Source organism: Schistocerca serialis, chromosome 4, assembly GCF_023864345.2.
Source record: "Schistocerca serialis cubense isolate TAMUIC-IGC-003099 chromosome 4, iqSchSeri2.2, whole genome shotgun sequence".
NCBI classification, from domain to species: Eukaryota; Metazoa; Arthropoda; class Insecta; order Orthoptera; family Acrididae; genus Schistocerca; species Schistocerca serialis.
In genome coordinates, this window is record NC_064641.1 from 636,826,096 (window position 1) to 636,847,434 (window position 21,339).

The following is a 21,339-nucleotide window of genomic DNA, read 5'->3' on the forward strand; positions in this document are numbered from 1 at the left end:
TAAAAGGCAATCTGTTTAAATATGGCTTGCTAAAACTTGCAAATGATGAACAACTACATTTGGTTGGTTGGATGTTCTGATTGAAATAGGGAAATATACTGCAATATATTGGCCCTATTTCTAGTTTTTGAGAAGAATTTCATCTCACTGGAGGAGCTGCAAGACATTATGCCATAAGCGAGTGGTTAGCTTCTTTGAAGACAGTGACAGTAAATAAAAAATATCTCTGAACCTCATTATCAAACAAAATGGAGCTACCTTCAATTAAAGCACATGAAGAGTTACAACAAGACCTAAGGTAGGCCATGTTGACCCCATGACTCTACTATAAAAAGCACTCCCCATGTTTCTTTTTTAAGGCCTGTAACTCAGTAATGAAACAATGATTTTGAGAAAAGAAGCTCTGCTTTATCATGTAGGATGTAATTTTAGTTTAACAACATGTGTACAACAAAACTGATGAGCCAAAGTCAATTAAATTTTGCAACTATTCCAAAGTCCAAAAAATCTATTTTGTATCATTGTCAATTGTAGAATAGGTCTTTCTCCCAATGTGTGATATGTTAAGTAGCCGACTTCAAAACACTATGTGAAAGAAGGCAATATAGGATGCAAACACAGAACAAACCACAAAAGGGGGCTTTTCTTTCGCATTTTTTGTACCATTGTACATCTGAGAGATCAATAATGTAGACAGAAGAATTACAAACAAAAGAACTCCACACTCCATAATCAAGAGCAAAATATAGGGAATCTTGGTGCAACTTGTTTCAAAAACAGGGGTGATGACTGTTATAAACACATACATTCTAAAAGCCATATTGCTTGTGAAAAGACTGCACCCAACCACTTATTCAGATTTCCACCAGTACAATACTAGAAATAAAATTAGAAGAGTACCATATTATATGAAAAACAACAAATGCTTTGTGAAATTATGTAAATAGAAATCAGTAAACATTTTATTGTAATTTTGTTGTAAATTAATGACGTATTCAGAAGAATGTGTCTTGTGTATTGTACAGTAACTGTAATCATTACTGTTTCTTTGAACATGTGCAGTATACCATTCGATGTTGAATAAAGCTATTATTATTATTATTATTTCCTTCACTTTCTCAGACGTTAAGTCCGGTTAAAAATGGAGTGACACGGACCTTAATCAAGCGTCACTTCCTTTTAACTGTACGGTATGTGTTATATTGCATTTAGGAACTTTCGGGTAATTGAACATGTATCAATAATTACGGATTTCTGTAGCTGTATATATATGTTTGGATGTAGCTGTATTGCATTGATGTACTGGTGGATATTGTGTGGTATGACTCCTGTAGTTGATAGTATAATTGGTATGATGTCAACTTTATCCTGATGCCACATGTCTTTGACTTCCTCAGCCAGTTGGATGTATTTTTCAATTTTTTCTCCTGTTTTCTTTTGTATATTTGTTGTATTGGGTATAGATATTTCGATTAGTTGTGTTAATTTCTTCTTTTTATTGGTGAGTATGATGTCAGGTTTGTTATGTGGTGTTGTTTTATCTGTTATAATGGTTCTGTTCCAGTATAATTTGTATTCATCATTCTCCAGTACATTTTGTGGTGTATACTTGTATGTAGGAACGTGTTGTTTTAAAAGTTTATGTTGTAAGGCAAGCTGTTGATGTATTATTTTAGCGACATTGTCATGTCTTCTGGGGTATTCTGTATTTGCTAGTATTGTACATCCGCTTGTGATGTGATCTACTGTTTCTATTTGTTGTTTACAAAGTCTGCATTTATCCGTTGTGGTATTGGGATCTTTAATAATATGCTTGCTGTAATACCTGGTGTTTATTGTTTGATCCTGTATTGCAATCATGAATCCTTCTGTCTCACTGTATATATTGCCTTTTCTTAGCCATGTGTTGGATGCGTCTTGATCGATGTGTGGCTGTGTTAGATGATACGGGTGCTTGCCATGTAGTGTTTTTTTTTCCAATTTACTTTCTTCATGTCTGTTGATGTTATGTGATCTAAAGGGTTGTAGAAGTGGTTATGAAATTGCAGTGGTGTAGCCGATGTATTTATATGAGTGATTGCCTTGTGTATTTTGCTAGTTTCTGCTCGTTCTAGAAAGAATTTTCTTAAATTGTCTACCTGTCCATAATGTAGGTTTTTTATGTCGATAAATCCCCTTCCTCCTTCCTTTCTGCTTAATGTGAATCTTTCTGTTGCTGAATGTATGTGATGTATTCTATATTTGTGGCATTGTGATCGTGTAAGTGTATTGAGTGCTTCTAGGTCTGTGTTACTCCATTTCACTACTCCAAATGAGTAGGTCAATATTGGTATGGCATAGGTATTTATAGCTTTTGTCTTGTTTCTTGCTGTCAATTCTGTTTTCAGTATTTTTGTTAGTCTTTGTCTATATTTTTCTTTTAGTTCTTCTTTGATATTTGTATTATCTATTCCTATTTTTTGCCTGTATCCTAGATATTTATAGGCATCCGTTTTTTCCATCGCTTCTATGCAGTCGCTGTGGTTATTATTATTATTATTATTATTATTATTATTATTATAAGATTTATTTCTATATCCATACTCTGCAAATCACTTAAGTGCATGAGAAAAAGAGAGAGAGAGAGAGTACTTTCCTATTGTACCACATACTAGCATTTCTTTCCATTCCATTTACAGTTGGGGCAGGGGAGGAGTGTATAAAGGCTTCTGTGCATGCTGTAATTAGTCTAATCCTGTCTTTATGCTCCCTACAAGAGTGATACATAGGAGGCTGATATATATTTCTAGATTCCTCACTTCACTTAGTATTGCTTCCTGAAATGCTTTTCATTCATGAGGTGACACCTTTATTCAGACACTAGCTACTTTAGGTTTTTCAACATTACAGAGACACTCGCATGGGTTAAACAAACCTGCGATCCTTTGTGCTGCCCTTGTTTGTATATATACAATACCCATTCTTCTTCTTCTTCTTCTCCTCTCCCCCCCCCCCCCCCCCTCCCCTTGTTCTCACTGAAACATTTACCTGCTTATACAGTTCATCACAAAGCCTCTTCCAATCTTCTCTTTTCTCCCACAGTCTATCACTCAGTATTTTCCCCCCACTGTAATAATCTTCAGCTCACAACATCCTTCACCTAATCTCTCCATCTCATTCTTGGTTTTCCCTTTGTTCTTCTTCCAGATTCTGTCGACTCCAGAGCTCTTTGTGATAGCCTTTCTTTTCTCATTCTTTTAACATGGCCAAATCATTTCATCCTATTTCTCTCCAAAGTTTCTTTTACAGGATTGATCAGAAGTGTGTCATTTCTTATCCTATCCCTTCGCATCTTACCCTAGAATCCTTGTCCGAAGTCCATCTCTGTTGCTTGTATTCTACTCAGATCTTTCTTTGTCCAGGTTCAACATTCTGATCCATAGGTCAGAAATGGCAGATAATACGATTTTTATATCATGATCTTTGCTTTGGCAGGTATTTATACTTGTTAATCATGTCTGGTACACTGTATTAAAATTTTGAACAATTTTCTATCCCATGCAAAATTACTTCCTTGACTTTTCCTTTCCTTGTTAGCTTACTTCTGAGATATTTGGAAGCATCTACACCTTCCAAATTTTTTTCCATTACAGCTTACACCACCCTTAATTTTTTTCATTTTCCCTGCTGATTTTCATTACCTTATCAGCTTATTTTACCGCCTGCTTCTTCAATTACCCCTGCCAGGTATTTAGTTGTTCATATCATTTGCTGTTGATCCTCGGTGAACTTTCCTTTTGATGTTCTAAGTGGCTACCATGAAGAGCACTGGCAAGAGCACATTTCCTTGTCAAACCCCTTCATCTGTTCTAAACCATTCTAATGTTTTGCCACTTCTTTATAATTACAATTCAGGCATTTGTTATGCATGTTTCTGATTCAAAATCACATTCCTTCTGACAGTTCCAGTCAGATCTTGTCATCTCTCTTTCCTTCAAACAGTGCTGTAAGCCTTTTTAATATCTATGAATGCAACTACTATGTCTTTCCCAAATTCCCATTTCTTTCTTACCACCTTTGTAGCTTTAAATATGGCATCTATATTTGATCTTCCAAGCCAAAATCCTTGTTGTTCTCATAATTGTGCTTCTATCTTGTTCCTGATTTTCTGTAAAATTACATTTTCGTAAATCTTCTTGTAATGTCATATTAATGCTACTCCTCTGTAGTTCTCATGGAGAGTTTTGTTACCTTTCTCAAAAACAGGTCCAATAATTGCTTTAGTCTAATCATCAGGAATCACTCTGTTGATTCATATTATCCTCCTTATTCTACATAGACACACAATTCCAGAAGGTCCTGTGGCTTTGATTACTTCCACTGTAATGCCACATACTCCAGGAGCTTTGCATTTTTCAGTTCTTTCTTTCAGCTTTCTCCAGATCCAACATCTACGTATTTCCTCTTGTTAACCCTATTTTGTATAAGGCTCTCACATTTGAGCATTATTCCAGGAGAAGGTGCAGAGTGGTTTTGTACACAATCTTATATCAAGACTGGCTGCGATTTCCCGACAGTCCACCTATGAACTGAAAACTGCAACCTGCTTTACTTATGACTGACCCTATGTGATCTGAGCCAATGTATTCATTCAATTTCATATCCCCACAGATATTTAAACCAGATATTTTTATGACTCAACTGATTCCAATTGTGACTCATAGATAATGTAGTAATTAGACTCTACACTTTTGCATAATTTTAGATTTCTGTGCATTTAAAGCAAGTTCTCAATCTTACTCAGATTGAGAACTTACAGTCATGCAGAGTTTTTCAGACAAAAACTCATTACAGACAACTGCACCATTTGCAAAAAGCCTGAGGTTGTTATTAATATTTTCCATTATGATACTGTCCATCACGTCACTAATATACAACATTTACAGCAAACGCCCTGACACACTTTTCTGGGGCACAAATGTTAATTCTACATCTATTGTGACTTCCTTTTAAGATAATATGCTGTGTGTTTCCCACCACAAAACCTTCAATCCAGTTACAAATTTCATTTGATACCCTATATGATCATACGTTCATTAACAAGAATTTGTAGGCTACTAGGCCAAATGCTTTTGAAAGTCAAGAAATATTGCACAAACCCAACTGCCTTCATTCAGAGCGTTCAGGATGTCGCATGGAGAAAGCATCAGTTGAGTTCCACATGACTGATGTTTTCAAAATCCACACTGGTCATCATGGAGGAGGTCATTCTGTTTGAGATATCTCATTATGTTTGAGCTTAGAATTTTTTCTAATCTTCTACATCAGCTGAATGTCAATAACATAGTCTGTGAATCATTTCCACTACCCTTCTTGAAAGTGTGATCTCTACTTTCTTCCAGCTATTGCCACCTCCCCCCCTTTTTTTTGGGTCTAAAATATATCATGGTTAAAAGAGGCTAGCTCAGTTAAAAATTCTGTATTGGATTTGATACAGATTCCAACACAGCTTGAGGCCTTCTCCAGTTTAACAATTTCAGCTGTGTCTTTATGCCACACTCATTAATATCCAGATCACTCACTTTTGCTATGTATCTGATCTACTGTGGGGTACTACCCTTAAATTCTAAATAAATGAAACTGGAGTTCAGCGTTTCTACTGTGGCTTTGCTACTCTTAATTTTGGTTCCTGTGTCATCCATGGGTGTCTGGACACTGGCTTTGATACCACTAATAGCCTTTAAGAATAACCAAAACTTCTTTCAGTTTTGTCAGCCATATCTGATAAGATTCTGCTGTGCTAGTTAGTTTCATGTTCCATTGTGCATTGTGCAACGAGTTCGGCTCCCGTTCATGCACAGAGTTTTAACCCGGCAGGAAGTTCAAAACAGCACATGTTTGCTGCAGAGATTCTGAATAGAATCTGTAAGTGCTGCCCATTTATCCCACATCTGAAGTATCAGCTGCAACTATAAGTTGCCCTTATAAGGTTGAATGCAGGTAAAAAATTTAAAATCATCCACAATGAGCACTGCATTAACTGCCCTCATCATTAAAACTCTCCACAACATTCTTGCTAACCAACAAACAAATTTTCATTCACATCACAATATTTCTGGCACATATATTGCACTCCAGGAACACGTTATAATATCCCTTTGTTACTGAAAGTGATTCATTTGAAGCTTTGGGAAATTATGACGTTCATTTCAGAGAATTGTAGAGGAAAGTGCTTAAGCTAGATTCTGGAGTTATGTTCGAATCAACAGCAGTTTGAGCTTCAATTGACAAAGAAAATGAGCATTTTACTTTTTTTGAGGGGAATAAAAGAAAAGAAAAAAGTAGAAGAGAAAAGGTTGTCTGAAGACGCTTAACACGAAGACCCACCTGTTGTTGGAAAGATAGAGGTACTGTAACCCTGGAAGCTCTGTGAATGATCCATTTGGTATATGACTGATTAGATTGTATGACAACCAGAGTTCAGTCATCAGGGGACAGCAGTCACCCAGAAATGAGTCTGGTACAGGGATCTCTGAAATGTTACATCGCTGCAGCTGCATAACACGGAGGCTGGGTATGTCTTCCAGTCTTGGTGGATACGGACCCAGGGGATTATCGCTCAACGTTAGAGATTCAAGTCTTAATGCTCCAATGAAAGCACGTTCATCAATACGTTGGATTGAGTTTCGAGCAAGAGACAGCCACCTGCAACATAAAAAGTTCACTATTAGGTCATTATATTTTTTTTTTTTTTTTTTTTTTTTTTTGTCTTTACATATGGTTTAAAGCTTTGTCTACGGTGACTATACTACATAACACTCTGTAGCAACCTGTAGGCCATGAGTAAGTCATTTTTGTGTAATACACTTTCATCCAGGAAGGTATGCAAGAAAACTTCTGTGAAGTTTGGAAGGTAGGAGACAGGGAGAGACAGAAGGAAAGGTGTGAGGGCAAGTCATGAGTCATGGCTGGATAGCTCAGCCATTAAGGACATTGTGCATGGTAAGCAAGGTTCTGGGTTCGAGTCCCAGTCCGGTATTTATTATTAACCTGCCAAGAAGGTGCAAGGTGAAGATTTATTCTGGAATGCCAGTGTTGTTCTAACAGTGTTTGGGATAGCAGGAATTCTTGCTAATGAACACCTGCATCAATATTATGTGAATGGTGGAAAGAGAGAGGACATCCTGTTTTGTAGCTAGACTCTTTTCCATTATCTGATTACTTGAGTTTGTTCTTGTTGTGTCATGTCAACTGCCACGAGTACAAAAAATCTGTAGAGACTTAAGAGTATCATGTGGTAAGAGTTCTCGCAACTTGTCACATCGTATGAACAACACTGAGGTTCTCCAAAAGGTTGCGATGAAACTTTGTGAGATTATGACATGCCTACATAGTTGCTGGAGGATGCCACTCTGAAAACCTTTTATGAATGTAATGCCTTAGACAAGGTGTGGAGAAAAATGAAATTATTAAAATACAGGCTGAAGAAACAGGTATCCTGGTCAGATGAGTACATGTTATCAACACAGAATCATACAAGGGCAATGTAGTAGTGGGTTTAATGAATAAGTAAATAGCGATTCGGGTGAACAGTTACAAACAGCACAACAAGCAGATTATCCTCGCCAAGAGAGAACACAGCCAAAATCCATCACAATAGTAAAGTACACTCGGCCACTGGTTCACAGATTAAGAGATTGAAAAAATTTACAATGACATAAAGTAATTTATTCAGTACTGAATTGTGATGTTACTCATGAAGTTCTCCTTAAAATTCACAATCATGACTAACATATCTTCCAAACTACGATCTTCATTAGCATAGCAGTTTGATCGTGCAAGTAACAAATTAATAGCAGTAGTAGTAAGTTAAACAACAATAATAAAGATAAATACAATACACCATGGCATTTACGCCACCATGCAAATCATGATCTGTCATGTGTATTGAATTGCATTCACTGCTGAGGCCATGCATGTCGGTAACGAGACAGGTTACCCTCTCCACATAAGACAGATGGTCAAGACACTTGGTCCTGGAATGTGGGGAAGTTTAAACAGTGAGAGACTTGTCCTTGACTGATGGCAGACTGAAGGAAATCCTGCATCAAAAAATTGTTAGGAGGATGCATAAATTTCAGAAATAATATTTAATATATGATTTATCAGAAAATCAATCAACAATGCTTGAGTCTTTTCTCATGCTGACACTTAAACGTTATTGCAATTTATTTTAAAACAATGAATTTGTAAAGATAAAAATTAATTATAATTTGGTGACAAATATTGGCAGGAATAGCCATAAGTATCATGAAAATGCTCATAGCACAAGCATGCATAAACTGGTTAAACGTACTCATCAATCAGCCTCTGAGATGGCCAACATTTAACTAGTCTAGCTTGGTAATCAGTAGCATGAACATATAATTCATGATCAGACTGACCAGTTATATTTCTATAAGTGAAAATGAGAAATGATAACCTTATCTCTGGCACTGTTACCCTGATATTAAAAGACTCTGACAGAAAGACAGTGAAGATATGCTTGAGACAACATGCAGTCGTTACAATGATTTATGGATTATGACTGTCTCTCAAGTAACCTTTTTTTTCATATTCCATATTGTTATAAGTGTTTCTCTATTTCACTTGGACAAATAAATAAGGTGGCACGCCTTTTTCTTAAAAGAAACACTTTAAACATTATTACAGTAATAGTAATAGCAGTCCCAAATGCCACACTGAATTTTACTATTAAAATTACGAATGTTAGATAGCACAACCTATGGAGAAGAATTCCAGTGGGAACAACAGACCTTTAGGATAATGGAGGTAAGCAAGCATCTTCTCAGACAACTATCAAACCCCCGAAGGTGTCCAACGTAGCTCTCTAAATGCAATTTCATGCAAGGGACAACGTATGGCATTAGCGTATTTAAGTACAGCAATGTATCGCTGTAAGTATAATCCCTGTTTTGATCTTTTTCAACAGAAGAGATCGGGAGGGAACCACTACAGTTTCATTTTAGACCTACCCATTCACTCCAGAGAATTTAGAGTACTTTAAAGAAATCCTCATCCTGTTAAACGACACACTGTTAAAATATCAGTCAAGCTGCAGAAGATGGGCAGAAACAAACCACAGTGTGCTGTTAAGATATAAATTTCTGTTGAAACAGTTTTTGTGGATATGACGACCAAATCTTTGGAAGAGCCAGCCCCAGTGAAATCACTATCTGATATGCAAAGTAAGACAAGTGAAATGCCCTCAGACATCAAGAAGCTCATTATAATTCGAGTTCCAAAGAAGGCAGAAGAATATGTGAATATTTATTTATTTAACCTGAAATATTACCAAACCACCAGTTTAATAAATCATTGTTGCAAAATATTGACACCAATTATTTACAAAAAAATGGAAAAATTGGTAGAAGTTGACCTCAGGGAACACCACATACAGTTCCAACGAAATGTATGGCATTACTGACCCTATGACTTATTTTAGAAGATAGTTTGGAAAAATTCAAAGTTGTACTTAATATCATTTGAAGATTTAGAGGAATTTTTTGACTATGTTGCCTAGAACACACTCTTTCAAATTCTGAAAGCAGCAGGGATAAAGTACAGGGAGTAAATGGTTATTTACTACTTGTAGAGAAACCATACTGCAGTTACAGGAGTAGAACATGAAAGGGAAGTAGTATTAGTTGAGTAGGGAATGAGACAGGTTTGTAGTCTACCACCAATGTTGTTCAGTATGTGCATTGAGCAAACTTTGAAGAGAACCAAGAAGATAACTGGAAAAGGAATTAGAGATGAGAGAGAAGAGAAACAACTTTGAGGTTTGCCAATGACATTGTAATTCTGTCAGAGATGGAGACAACAAAAGATTTGAAAGAGCAGTTGAACGAAATGGATAGTGACTTGAAAAGAGTTTATGACATGTTATTTGAGCAGCAAAATTAAAGGATGATGGCCAAAGGAGACAGACGATATAAAATTCAGACTGACAATAGCAAGAAACGTATTTCTGAAGGTACTTACCTGGGGTATAGCCTTGTATGACTATGGACAGTTCAGACAAGAAAAGAACAGATACTTTTGAGATGTGTGTTACAGAAAGAGTGCTGAAGATTAGATGCGCAGATCAGATAACTAAAGAGGAGGTGCTGTAGTGTATGGCTACTTGACTGATAGAGATTTGTTTATATGACAAATCCTGAACCATCGAGGAATTGTCAGTTCAGCGGGGGACAGAAGTACAAGAGTAACATTTATAAAGGGAGACTAAAACTTAAAAACAGTAAGTAGATGGAGAGCAGCATCAAACCAGCCTTTGGACTGGATGCCAGAACATATACTCTCCTTATTGTTCGTCTGTAAAATAATGAGAAACACTGATGATGATGATAATGATATATTATCCAAACACGTATTGGTAAAGAGAGCAAAGTGAGAAATTTCTCAATGCACAACCCGCAAAATATAAGCACATAGGACAAAAAACAACCTTCATTACATAATAAATCACCTCCAGCCTACACTACAGACTCCACACACAATGGGTTAAATACTGCATTGGGCCATTGATGCATTTTACACTTTGCATCTGCAACTTGGCAGACTATGCTACGTGCCTCCAGTCAGCTACTGTCCCATTTCGTGTCACTGGGCCCACTGAAAATGTGTAGTTACTTCTGAAACTGAGAGTAATACGCTTTTACAAGGTTTCTGACTTTAAATGTCCACTGCATACAGTTTATTTCAAAATGTTTCTCTATAAATGGATGAGATGAACCTGCATACACAAACAGCAGCAGTTCCTGTTAGGTTTGGAATTGCTTGTCATTGACAAATTGTGACTCTTGTCTCCGTTCCCCATCAGTTACCATCTTTTTACAACAACTGTTTGTATGTCATGTTAATTGGCACCAAGTCGTACACTATTCCTCTTAGACATGTTGAACAGTACACCAACAAATGGGGCAACATGATTCACAATGTGGCCATGGGGGCATATCTGCCACTGTGTCACATCTCCACATCAACCAATATTATGAGGTTGGTTTGAAAAAATTAGGTAAAAAAGCAATAAAAATGTCTGTTTCAGAAACAACTCTCATTACTTCTCAACATAGTCTCCTTTGAGGGATATATAATTGGTCCAGTGATATTCCACCTTTTTCATCCCATGGGAAAAATAGGCTCTGTCAAACTCTGCAAAATATGTTTTGGCTGTAATCACCACTTCCTTTTGATCAAAATTTCTTCCCCTTAAGCCCAAGTTTGAAGTTATGGAAGAGGAGGAAGTCACTTGGGCTAAGTCTGATGAATAGGGTGCATGAGGAACCCATTCAAAACCTTATTCATGCACTTTCACCATTGTTTATGTAGATGTTGGGATGGTGCATTATCATGGTGAAACAGCATTTTTTTCTGTGCCAAGCTTGGTCTTTGCTCAACAAATACAAGTTTCAAATGATCCAACAATGAAGCATAATACAGTCCAGTTATGGTGCTACGTTTTTCCAAGTAATCTATGAGGATTATTCCTTGGGAATCCTAAAAAACTGGCCACCACCTTGCCAGCTGACAAAATGGTCTTTGAACTTCGGTGCACTTGCATCAGCCTTTGTTGATTACTTTGACTCTTGGTACATAATGAGGAACTAGTTTTCTTCAACAGTCACAAACTGGAGCAAAAAGTCTTGTGGATTGGAATTAAACTTTGTTAGACATTGTGTCAAAATATTGTGCCGGATACACTTTTCCTCTACTGTGGGCAACTGTGGCAGCCAACTCTCGCACAGCTTCTTCATGGCCATTCTCCATGCAAGCTATTATGCACTCACTCAGTTGAGATGCCTACAGTCTCAGCAATTTCACGAATTTTTATTCAGCAGGCTTGCCTTATCATATCAAGGATTCTATCCACCATTTTGTTTGTGGTGATGGCTGGAGTGTGCTTCATCTTTGGTGCTTGTCTGACTATGTTTAAATTCATTAATCCAAAAGTAAATAATCTTCAATTATGGTGCAGGGTGCGCATGAACTGAATCCTATTCTGTTTTGATTTGTGCAATCCAACCTTCTGAATGATCATGTTTAATAACAGCACAAACTATGGTTTTCTCCATTTTCAGTTGCAGGTGACACAGTGACCAATTCAAATGGCTGTCTAAACGAACTGTATGCTGTACATCATTGTTCTTTCTATTACGCTTGTAATAATTGAGCTTACCAAACAGGAAGATCCAACAAAAATGTTCAACTCACACAGAAATTTATCAGACTTATCAAACCACCCCCGTACTGTGCTGATTCTGCAGAACACACTTGCACACATACACACACGTCACTTCACTGTCTCCACTTCCGTCAACAGTGGACAGGGGTGGATCCATGATTTGGTTCTGGAGGGGGGCACAGGTCACTGATTGTGTCATCCACACTTTTAAGGTGCCACAAGTGCACAGTTTTAACAGCAATAAAACATACAAACTGTATTAATTTAATAATAATAAACTGATTAATTACCATAATATACATGAACTATTTTAATGTAACAATAATAATAAGTTTACACCAGTTTTACAATGGAGCAGCATAACATCCAAAAATTGCTATACAGAATATATTGCTTTTGAAACTACATGTGTCACAGTTATTTTAAGAACTATAACAATAATTTCAATAACGTCATAATACACAGAATATGAAATCTACGTGTGCACTCACTAACACTAGTATTTCACTTGGCACTACAATTTTAGTCTGGCATGCAAACTGCAACTGTACGAGTATGCAAATGAGAAGAATACCAATTATTTCAGTCGTTTTTGCCTACGTTCAGAAACTCCTCCTCCTCCTCCTTCTTCTTCTTCTTCACAGAGGGTCTTTTCCTTACTTAATGTGGTTGTCGGAGTGACCTGTGCACTCATGAACTGTGTCAGATTTGTTGGCAGCAGGTAGATCAGTGTGTGCATGGGCATCTTTACCGAGTTGGAATGTTACTGGTTAGACCGCATACTCATCCATACGAGAAGGCACTCAAGTAAGCAACTGAAAAGTATCCCATGTTTTACATACATTGTGAGTTCTGTAATGAATTGCGGTTTTAAAGACTCAGTTCTGTTTGCTACCTTGTTCTCGAAAAGTTGGGCCTGAAATTTGGATACTGATATTCAAGGGTAAGTCAATTATTATCTGCAATTTAGTTATATTTTTGTTTGTTTTGGTAGTACTGTAGTGATAACATTGATGACACGTGCTTCGTTTACTTGTTGTTATATCTTTGCAATTTTCAAGCTGCTACGTTAGTTTCGTTATCGCAGCCATGCTGTTAATCATGGCTGCTTCGCTGTCTGTCTGCACCAAAGAAGAGCAACGTTCAGTGATCCGTTTTTTGTGGTCGGAAAGCGTATCAGGGGCCGAAATTGATGGAAGACTTTCGGTACAGTACGAGAACAGTGTTTTTTCCACAACGGAGTGTCTACGAATGGATTGAAAGATTCCTAAATGGTTGCACAAGTGTTACGCACGACGAAGGAGCTGGACGACCATTTACTGCCACAAATGAAGAAACCATCGAGTGTTCACATGAAATGATTCTGTTAGACAGACGATTAACTATTGACGAAGTGGCACATCGTCTGCAAATTAGTGACGGTTCTGTCTACGAAATCATCCTCAACAGACTTGGGTTTCATAAAGTTTGTGCAAGATGGGTCCCAAAACTACTAACACAGTTGCACAAACAAACGCACTTGGACATCTGCAAAAACATTTGGATCGCTATGGTAACTAAGAGGACAACTTCTTAAACAGGATCATTACTGGTGACGAAACATGGATCAATCATTACAAGCCGGAGAGTAAACTGCGGAGTATAGAGTGGAAACATCCAATTCCACCATGCAAGAAAAGTTCAAGACCCAAACTGATTCTTACAGTTTTTTTGGACGCACAATGTCTAGTACTGGAACATTATGGGGAAAGGGGCACAACAATAAGCAGTGTATGTTACAGTAAGATGCTTACTGCCAGGCTAAACCCTGCACGAAGTAAACGCCGAGGATTGCTGTCAAAAGGTGTTGTGTTGCTGCACGACAATACCCGTCCGCATACTGCTGCCCACACTGCTGAAACACTCCAGAAACTCAAATTTGAAGTACTTGATCATCCTCCATATAGTACCGATCTTGCCCCTTCTATCACCTGTTTGTTGCAATCAAACAGGCATTAAGGGGCCGTCGATTTGCCTCGGACGAAGTAGTGAAAGAAGCAGTGCATTCCTGGCTTGCAGCTCAACCGAGAACCTTCTTTTATAAGGGCATAAGCAAGCTTGTACAACGATGGACCAAATGCATTGAAACCCAAGGTGACTATGTCGAAAAATGAAGTTCTTGTAAGTTCCCTATTTGATTACAATAAAATTTTATAACTACTTTGAGGATAATAATTGACTTACCCTCGTAGAAGATGTGTCCAGACAGTAATGGCAATTTTGTTATTTCACATGTTGTGTTAGTCTGATTTGGACGATTTTTTGTTGTTGTATTGATAAACATGTTCGAAAAGTATATGTACGAAGTTACACTTCCAGATATTTAGTTTGTTGTGAGCTGTCAATAAGTTTGAAGTGCCTTAGCAGTATCTGCGATTATTGATTTTGTACAAGAAGGATCAGAAAATTCGTACTAAATTTTGTCGTAATGATGGAATAAAATGCAGTATAATTTTATAAATGTCAAGTATTGCCTGTGGTGAATCTGCTATGAGTAAAACAAGGCTTTATGACAGGTATAAGCATTTCGAACAAGGCAATGTAGATGCTGGAGATGACGAGAGCCCTGAACACCCCAGCACAACAATGAACGATGAAATCGTACAAAGTAATGATTGTGAACGATCGTCTAATCACAATTGGAGAAATTGCCGATGACGCTTATGTATAAACTGAGTTGTTATGAAACTTTTGACAAAAATTTGTTCCAAAATTGTTGAATTATGAACCAAGACAGGCAGTGGCGAAGTGTGGCATTTTTTTTGTTGGGTAGGCTGAGAATTGTGAATTTCGAAAAAAGAAAAACTCTTAAAAACGTGTAAAACAAAAATACTGCAAAAGTAACTTTACATATTTCTACTAAGACTGAAACAAGTAAGGAAATCTTTATATATAAATGCACAAAAATATTAAACAGCTGCAGATTAATAAAAATATTGCACCTACTAACTCACTGTTATATCTGTTTATAAATTAATTCTATCCTCCTGTCATTTTTTTAGTCATAAACGTCGATAACACAAGATATGAACTCCTACCGTTTGGTTGAAGATTTTACAGTTCCTTTCTCTATAGCCAAAATCGCCAATTCTGAAAGTCTGTCATTTTCTATGCGCAAACAATGTTCACACTCGGCGCGGTGGCAAATGGAGTGACCAAACAAGGCACTGCCCACTTACAGTCACTTCCATCAGCCATCGCATCGATTGCCAAACTTCGTTTGCGCTAATATTAGGTTTTAAGGCGTTCGTGCTGCTTTTGCATGACACAGTGGTTGCTAGATCTGCAAGAACAAAGGATAATAATTTCAGACGCTCAGAGCACATTTTTAATCAATTGTTTATAATAAATTTAAGAAGTTTCTGAGGCTGTAGACGTTTTTTCCCACTGCTATTAAATTAACGTTAAGCTTCCTTTTCAGTTTTTCACTGCCAAAGAAAGGACATATTTTAAGTAGTTTTTCAGCTTCACATGTCGGAAAATTGTTTGCTGTGCTATAAAGGGAGAACTTTCTCTCACTTACAAGTTCTGTAAAATCTGTTTCATGGAAGTACTGGTATCTAGTTTCCATGTTTACGACTCAATTATTTCAAATGCTGGCCACCTCAGTTTCTGAATACTTGCTTCTGTTTCATTAATATTAATTAAGATATTCCTGAATTTATAAGGCTCTCAGCTTCCAGCACGCATCTCAGAATAATTTCCTTATATCTTAGTCTTTCAACAGTTTTAATGCCGTTGTCAAGCTTACATGGTCTTATGTCCACAGTTTTACTTTTCAAGATGTCAAACAAGATAACTGCAAAGTTTCATCACTCAGTATACTATTTAGCCCAATTGAAAAACACAAACGTGGTGTGAGCATTGCTGATTTAGCACACACATACAATCGGTCGACATTAACAATTTGCACTATCCTCCAGAACAAGGGCAAGATTAAGCAGATAGCTTCAAAGTGAGTGACAAGAGTATCTAAACAACAGTTCATATTCTGTACGATGTCGAAAGGTTGTTACTTACATGGATACATGAAAAGCAATTGCAAGGTGCACACTATTAACGAGGACATCATTTGTGAGCAGACAACAATGATTTTCACCCCAACCTCGTTAATAAGACACCAGGTTCATCAGCGGCCGAAGAAGTGTTTAAGAGAAGCCGTGGGTGGTTCGAGAAGTGTAAGCCTGCTGTTCTGTTCACTTTTTCTATAAAATGTTCTGTTCGGTCAATATGACCAGGCATAATGAAACGCTGAAAAAAATCTTCTACTCACATGTATTTTTCATACAATTGTAAGTCTTCGACATTGTTGTTATATTACAGTATGTTGTTAATGGTAATAGCAATAATGATAATAGTAATAATAATAATAATAATAATAATAATAATAATAATGTGTACCCCGTGGAGGCCCGGGAAAAGAATAGGCCTCCGGTATGTTCTGCCAGTCGTAAAAGGCGACGAAAAGAACAAACCACTAATAGGGCTAACCCCCCTTTTAGTGTGATTACTTGGTTCAGGACAGAACTAAAGAAGCCTCGGACAAGCACCGTCATGGTCGGGGACGACGCTTGAACCCTATGCCCGCCCACAATGGTAACGACACTGCTAGCCAACTGGAAAATGATTTAAATCTGAATAGAGGTGTTTTGCAGGATATGCGTCCTGCAACCACCCTAGAAGGAAAACAAAGACAGAGGATGAGATGGTCAGATGAAGTTAATCGACACCTCATGTTCTGTTATTACCAAGCAACAAACCTAGGAACCAACACAACTGGATACAGATCACAAGTATACACAACATTTATTACCAGATACCCAGAATTAAAATTTTTAACAGAACAACGACTAGCTGATCAGATCCGTGTAATAATCAAAAATAACAGGATACCCCAGTCAGAATTAGAAAACATCAAACATCAAGTGCAACAAATACTGGAACAAAATAATGTGCAATCAGAAGAAGAAGAAAACACAGTAATGGACTCAAACATCCCAGAGCAAACAAACAAAGACCAACACGCATCAATTAATCAATCAGAGGAAAACGAAATCTTAAGACAGCCACCAGAACAAGCACAAATAGAACACGAAGAGACACACGTGTTAGATATAGAAGAGAAATTTCAGCTGACATATATAGAATACAAAGACACAAATACAGACATTAGACCATTCTTGCATAGACCGCCAAATAACCCACAAGTCGAAACAACAATAAAAACTATCAACACAATCATACACAACAAAATAAATGAAAACACAACTATGGAAGAGTTACAACTACTGGTTTATATAGGAGCACTCACTACACTAAATATACACACTTGGCAGAGATCAGAACAAACCAACACACAGAAGAAACCCACAAAACCAGCATGGCAACACAGGTTACAGATCAGAATAGAAAAACTGAGAAAAGACATCGGACAGCTAACACAATTTATAAGAAATGAAATATCAGACAAAAAACGAAAAAGGTTAGGTAAAATCTCACAACAAGAAGCAATAGAGCAATTAGATGAAAAAAAGCAGAAATTGCAAGCATTGGCCAAACGACTTAGAAGATACAAAAAAAGTGAAAATAGAAGGAAACAAAACCAAACATTCAACACAAACCAAAAGAGATTTTACCAAACAATGGATAACACACACATTAAAATAGACAATCCACCAAACATAACAGACATGGAACATTTCTGGAGCAGCATATGGTCAAACCCGGTACAACATAACAGGCATGCACGGTGGATACAAGCAGAAACAGACACATACAAGATGATACCACAAATGCCTGAAGTGATAATTTTGCAACATGAAGTCACCCGAGCAATTAATTCTACACACAATTGGAAAGCCCCTGGAAATGATAAAATAGCAAATTACTGGCTAAAGAAGTTCACCTTAACACATTCACATCTAAGTTATTTAACAGTTACATTGCAGACCCATACACAATCCCTGATACACTTGCACATGGAATAACCTATCTGAAACCTAAAGATCAAGCAGACACAGCAAACCCAGCTAAATATCGCCCCATAACATGCCTACCAACAATATACAAAATATTAACTTCAGTCATCACACAGAAATTAATGACACATACAACACAGAACAAAATTATAAATGAAGAACAAAAAGGCTGCTGCAAAGGAGCACGAGGATGTAAAGAGCAACTGATAATTGATACAGAGGTGACATATCAAGCTAAAACTAAACAAAGGTCCCTACACTACGCATACATTGATTACCAAAAAGCCTTTGATAGTGTACCCCACTCACGGTTACTACAGATATTGGAAATATACAAAGTAGATTCTAAATTGATACAGTTTCTAAACACAGTAATGAAAAACTGGAAAACCACACTTAATATCCAAACAAATTCAGATAACATCACATCACAGCCAATACAGATTAAGCGTGGAATATACCAAGGAGACTCATTAAGTCCTTTCTGGTTCTGTCTTGCTCTGAATCCACTATCCAACATGCTAAATAATACAAATTATGGATACAATATTACTGGAACATACCCACACAAAATCACACATTTGCTATACATGGATGATCTAAAACTACTGGCAGCAACAAATCAACAACTCAACCAATTACTAAAGATAACAGAAGTATTCAGCAATGATATAAATATGGCTTTTGGAACAGACAAATGTAAGAAAAATAGCATAGTCAAGGGCAAACACACTAAACAAGAAGATTACATATTGGATAACCACAGCGACGGCATAGAAGCGATGGAAAAAACAGATGCCTATAAATACCTAGGATACAGACAAAAAATAGGAATAGATCATACAAATATTAAAGAAGAACTAAAAGAAAAATATAGACAAAGACTAACAAAAATACTGAAAACACAATTGACAGCAAGAAACAAGACAAAAGCTATAAATACTTATGCTATACCAGTATTGACCTACTCATTTGGAGTAGTGAAATGGAGTGACACAGACCTAGAAGCACTTAATACACTTACACGATCACAATGCCACAAATATAGAATAGATCACATACATTCAGCAACAGAAAGATTCACATTAAGCAGAAAGGAAGGTGGAAGGGGATTTATAGATATAAAAAACCTACATTATGGACAGGTAGACAATTTAAGAAAATTCTTTCTAGAACGAGCAGAAACTAGCAAAATACACAAAGCAATCACTCATATAAATACATCAGCTACACCATTGCAATTTCATAACCACTCTACAACCCTTTAGATCACATAACATCAACAGATACAAAGAAAGTAAATTGGAAAAAGAAAACACTACACGGCAAGCACCCGTATCATCTAACACAGCCACACATAGATCAAGACGCATCCAACACATGGCTAAGAAACGGCAATATATACAGTGAGACGGAAGGATTCATGATCGCAATACAGGATCGAACAATAAACACCAGATATTACAGCAAGCATATTATTAAAGATCCCAATACCACAACAGATAAATGCAGACTTTGCAAACAACAAATAGAAACAGTAGATCACATCACAAGCGGATGTACAATACTAGCAAATACAGAATACCCCAGAAGACATGACAATGTAGCAAAAATAATACATCAACAACTTGCCATAAAACATAAACTAATAAAACAACACGTTCCCACATACAAGTACACACCACAAAATGTACTGGAGAATGATGAATACAAATTATACTGGAACAGAACGATTATAACAGATAAAACAACACCACATAACAAGCCTGACATCATACTCACCAATAAAAAGAAGAAATTAACACAACTAATTGAAATATCCATACCCAACACAACAAATATACAGAAGAAAACAGGAGAAAAAATTGAAAAATACATCCAACTGGCTGAGGAAGTCAAGGACATGTGGCATCAGGATAAAGTCGACATTATCCCAATTATACTATCAACTACAGGAGTCATACCTCACAATATCCACCAGTACATCAATGCAATACAGCTACATCCAAACGTATATATACAACTACAAAAATCTGTAATTATTGATACACGTTCAATTACCCAAAAGTTCCTAAATGCAATATAACATATACCATACAGTTACAAGGAAGTCACGCTTGACAGAGGTCCGCGTCACGTTCCATTTTTAACCAGACTTAAGTCTGAGAAAAAAAAGTCAATACTAATAATGTTCCCCCATTGTAAAAGGCGACGAAAAGAACAAACCACTAATAGGGCTAACCCCCCTTTCAGTGTGATTAGTTGGTTCAGGACAGAACTAATGAAGCCTCGGACAAGCGCTGTCATGGTCGGGGATGACGCTTGAACCCTATGCCTGTCCACAATGGTAACAACACTGCCAGCCACACAGAAAATGTTTTAAATCCAAATAGAGATGTTTTGCAGGATATGCTTCCTGCAACCACTCTAGAAGGAAAACAAAGACAGAGGATGAGATGGTCAGATGAAGTTAACTGACACCTCATGTTCTGTTATTACCAAGCAACAAACTTAGGAACCAACACAAATGGATACAGATCACAAGTATACATAACATTTATTACCAGATACCTAGAATTAAAATTTCTAACAGAACAACGACCAGCTGATCAGATCCGTGTAATAATCAAAAATAACAGGATACCCCAGTCAGAATTAGAAAACATCAAACATCAAGTGCAACAAATACTGGAACAAAATAATGTGCAATCAGAAGAAGAAGAAAACACAGTAATGGACTCAAACATCCCAGAGCAAACAAACAAAGACCAACACGCATCAATTAATCAATCAGAGGAAAACGAAATCTTAAGACAGCCACCAGAACAAGCACAAATAGAACACGAAGAGACACACGTGTTAGATATAGAAGAGAAATTTCAGCTGACATATATAGAATACAAAGACACAAATACAGACATTAGACCATTCTTGCATAGACCGCCAAATAACCCACAAGTCGAAACAACAATAAAAACTATCAACACAATCATACACAACAAAATAAATGAAAACACAACTATGGAAGAGTTACAACTACTGGTTTATATAGGAGCACTCACTACACTAAATATACACACTTGGCAGAGATCAGAA

The 21,339-nt window shown here is 36.9% G+C and overlaps 1 protein-coding gene across 6 annotated transcripts in view; it reads right to left on the reverse strand.

Moving 5' to 3' along the window:
* The window catches only part of LOC126475484 (leucine-rich repeat-containing protein 15-like), a 351,235-nt gene that overhangs the window by 24,454 nt on the left and 305,442 nt on the right, over positions 1-21,339 (reverse strand). For all 6 annotated transcript variants that reach the window (XM_050103383.1, XM_050103384.1, XM_050103386.1 and 3 more), the window contains exon 4: positions 6,367-6,684. In XM_050103383.1, coding sequence (XP_049959340.1) covers positions 6,367-6,684 — 318 coding nt within the window. The remainder of the gene's footprint in view (positions 1-6,366; positions 6,685-21,339) is intronic.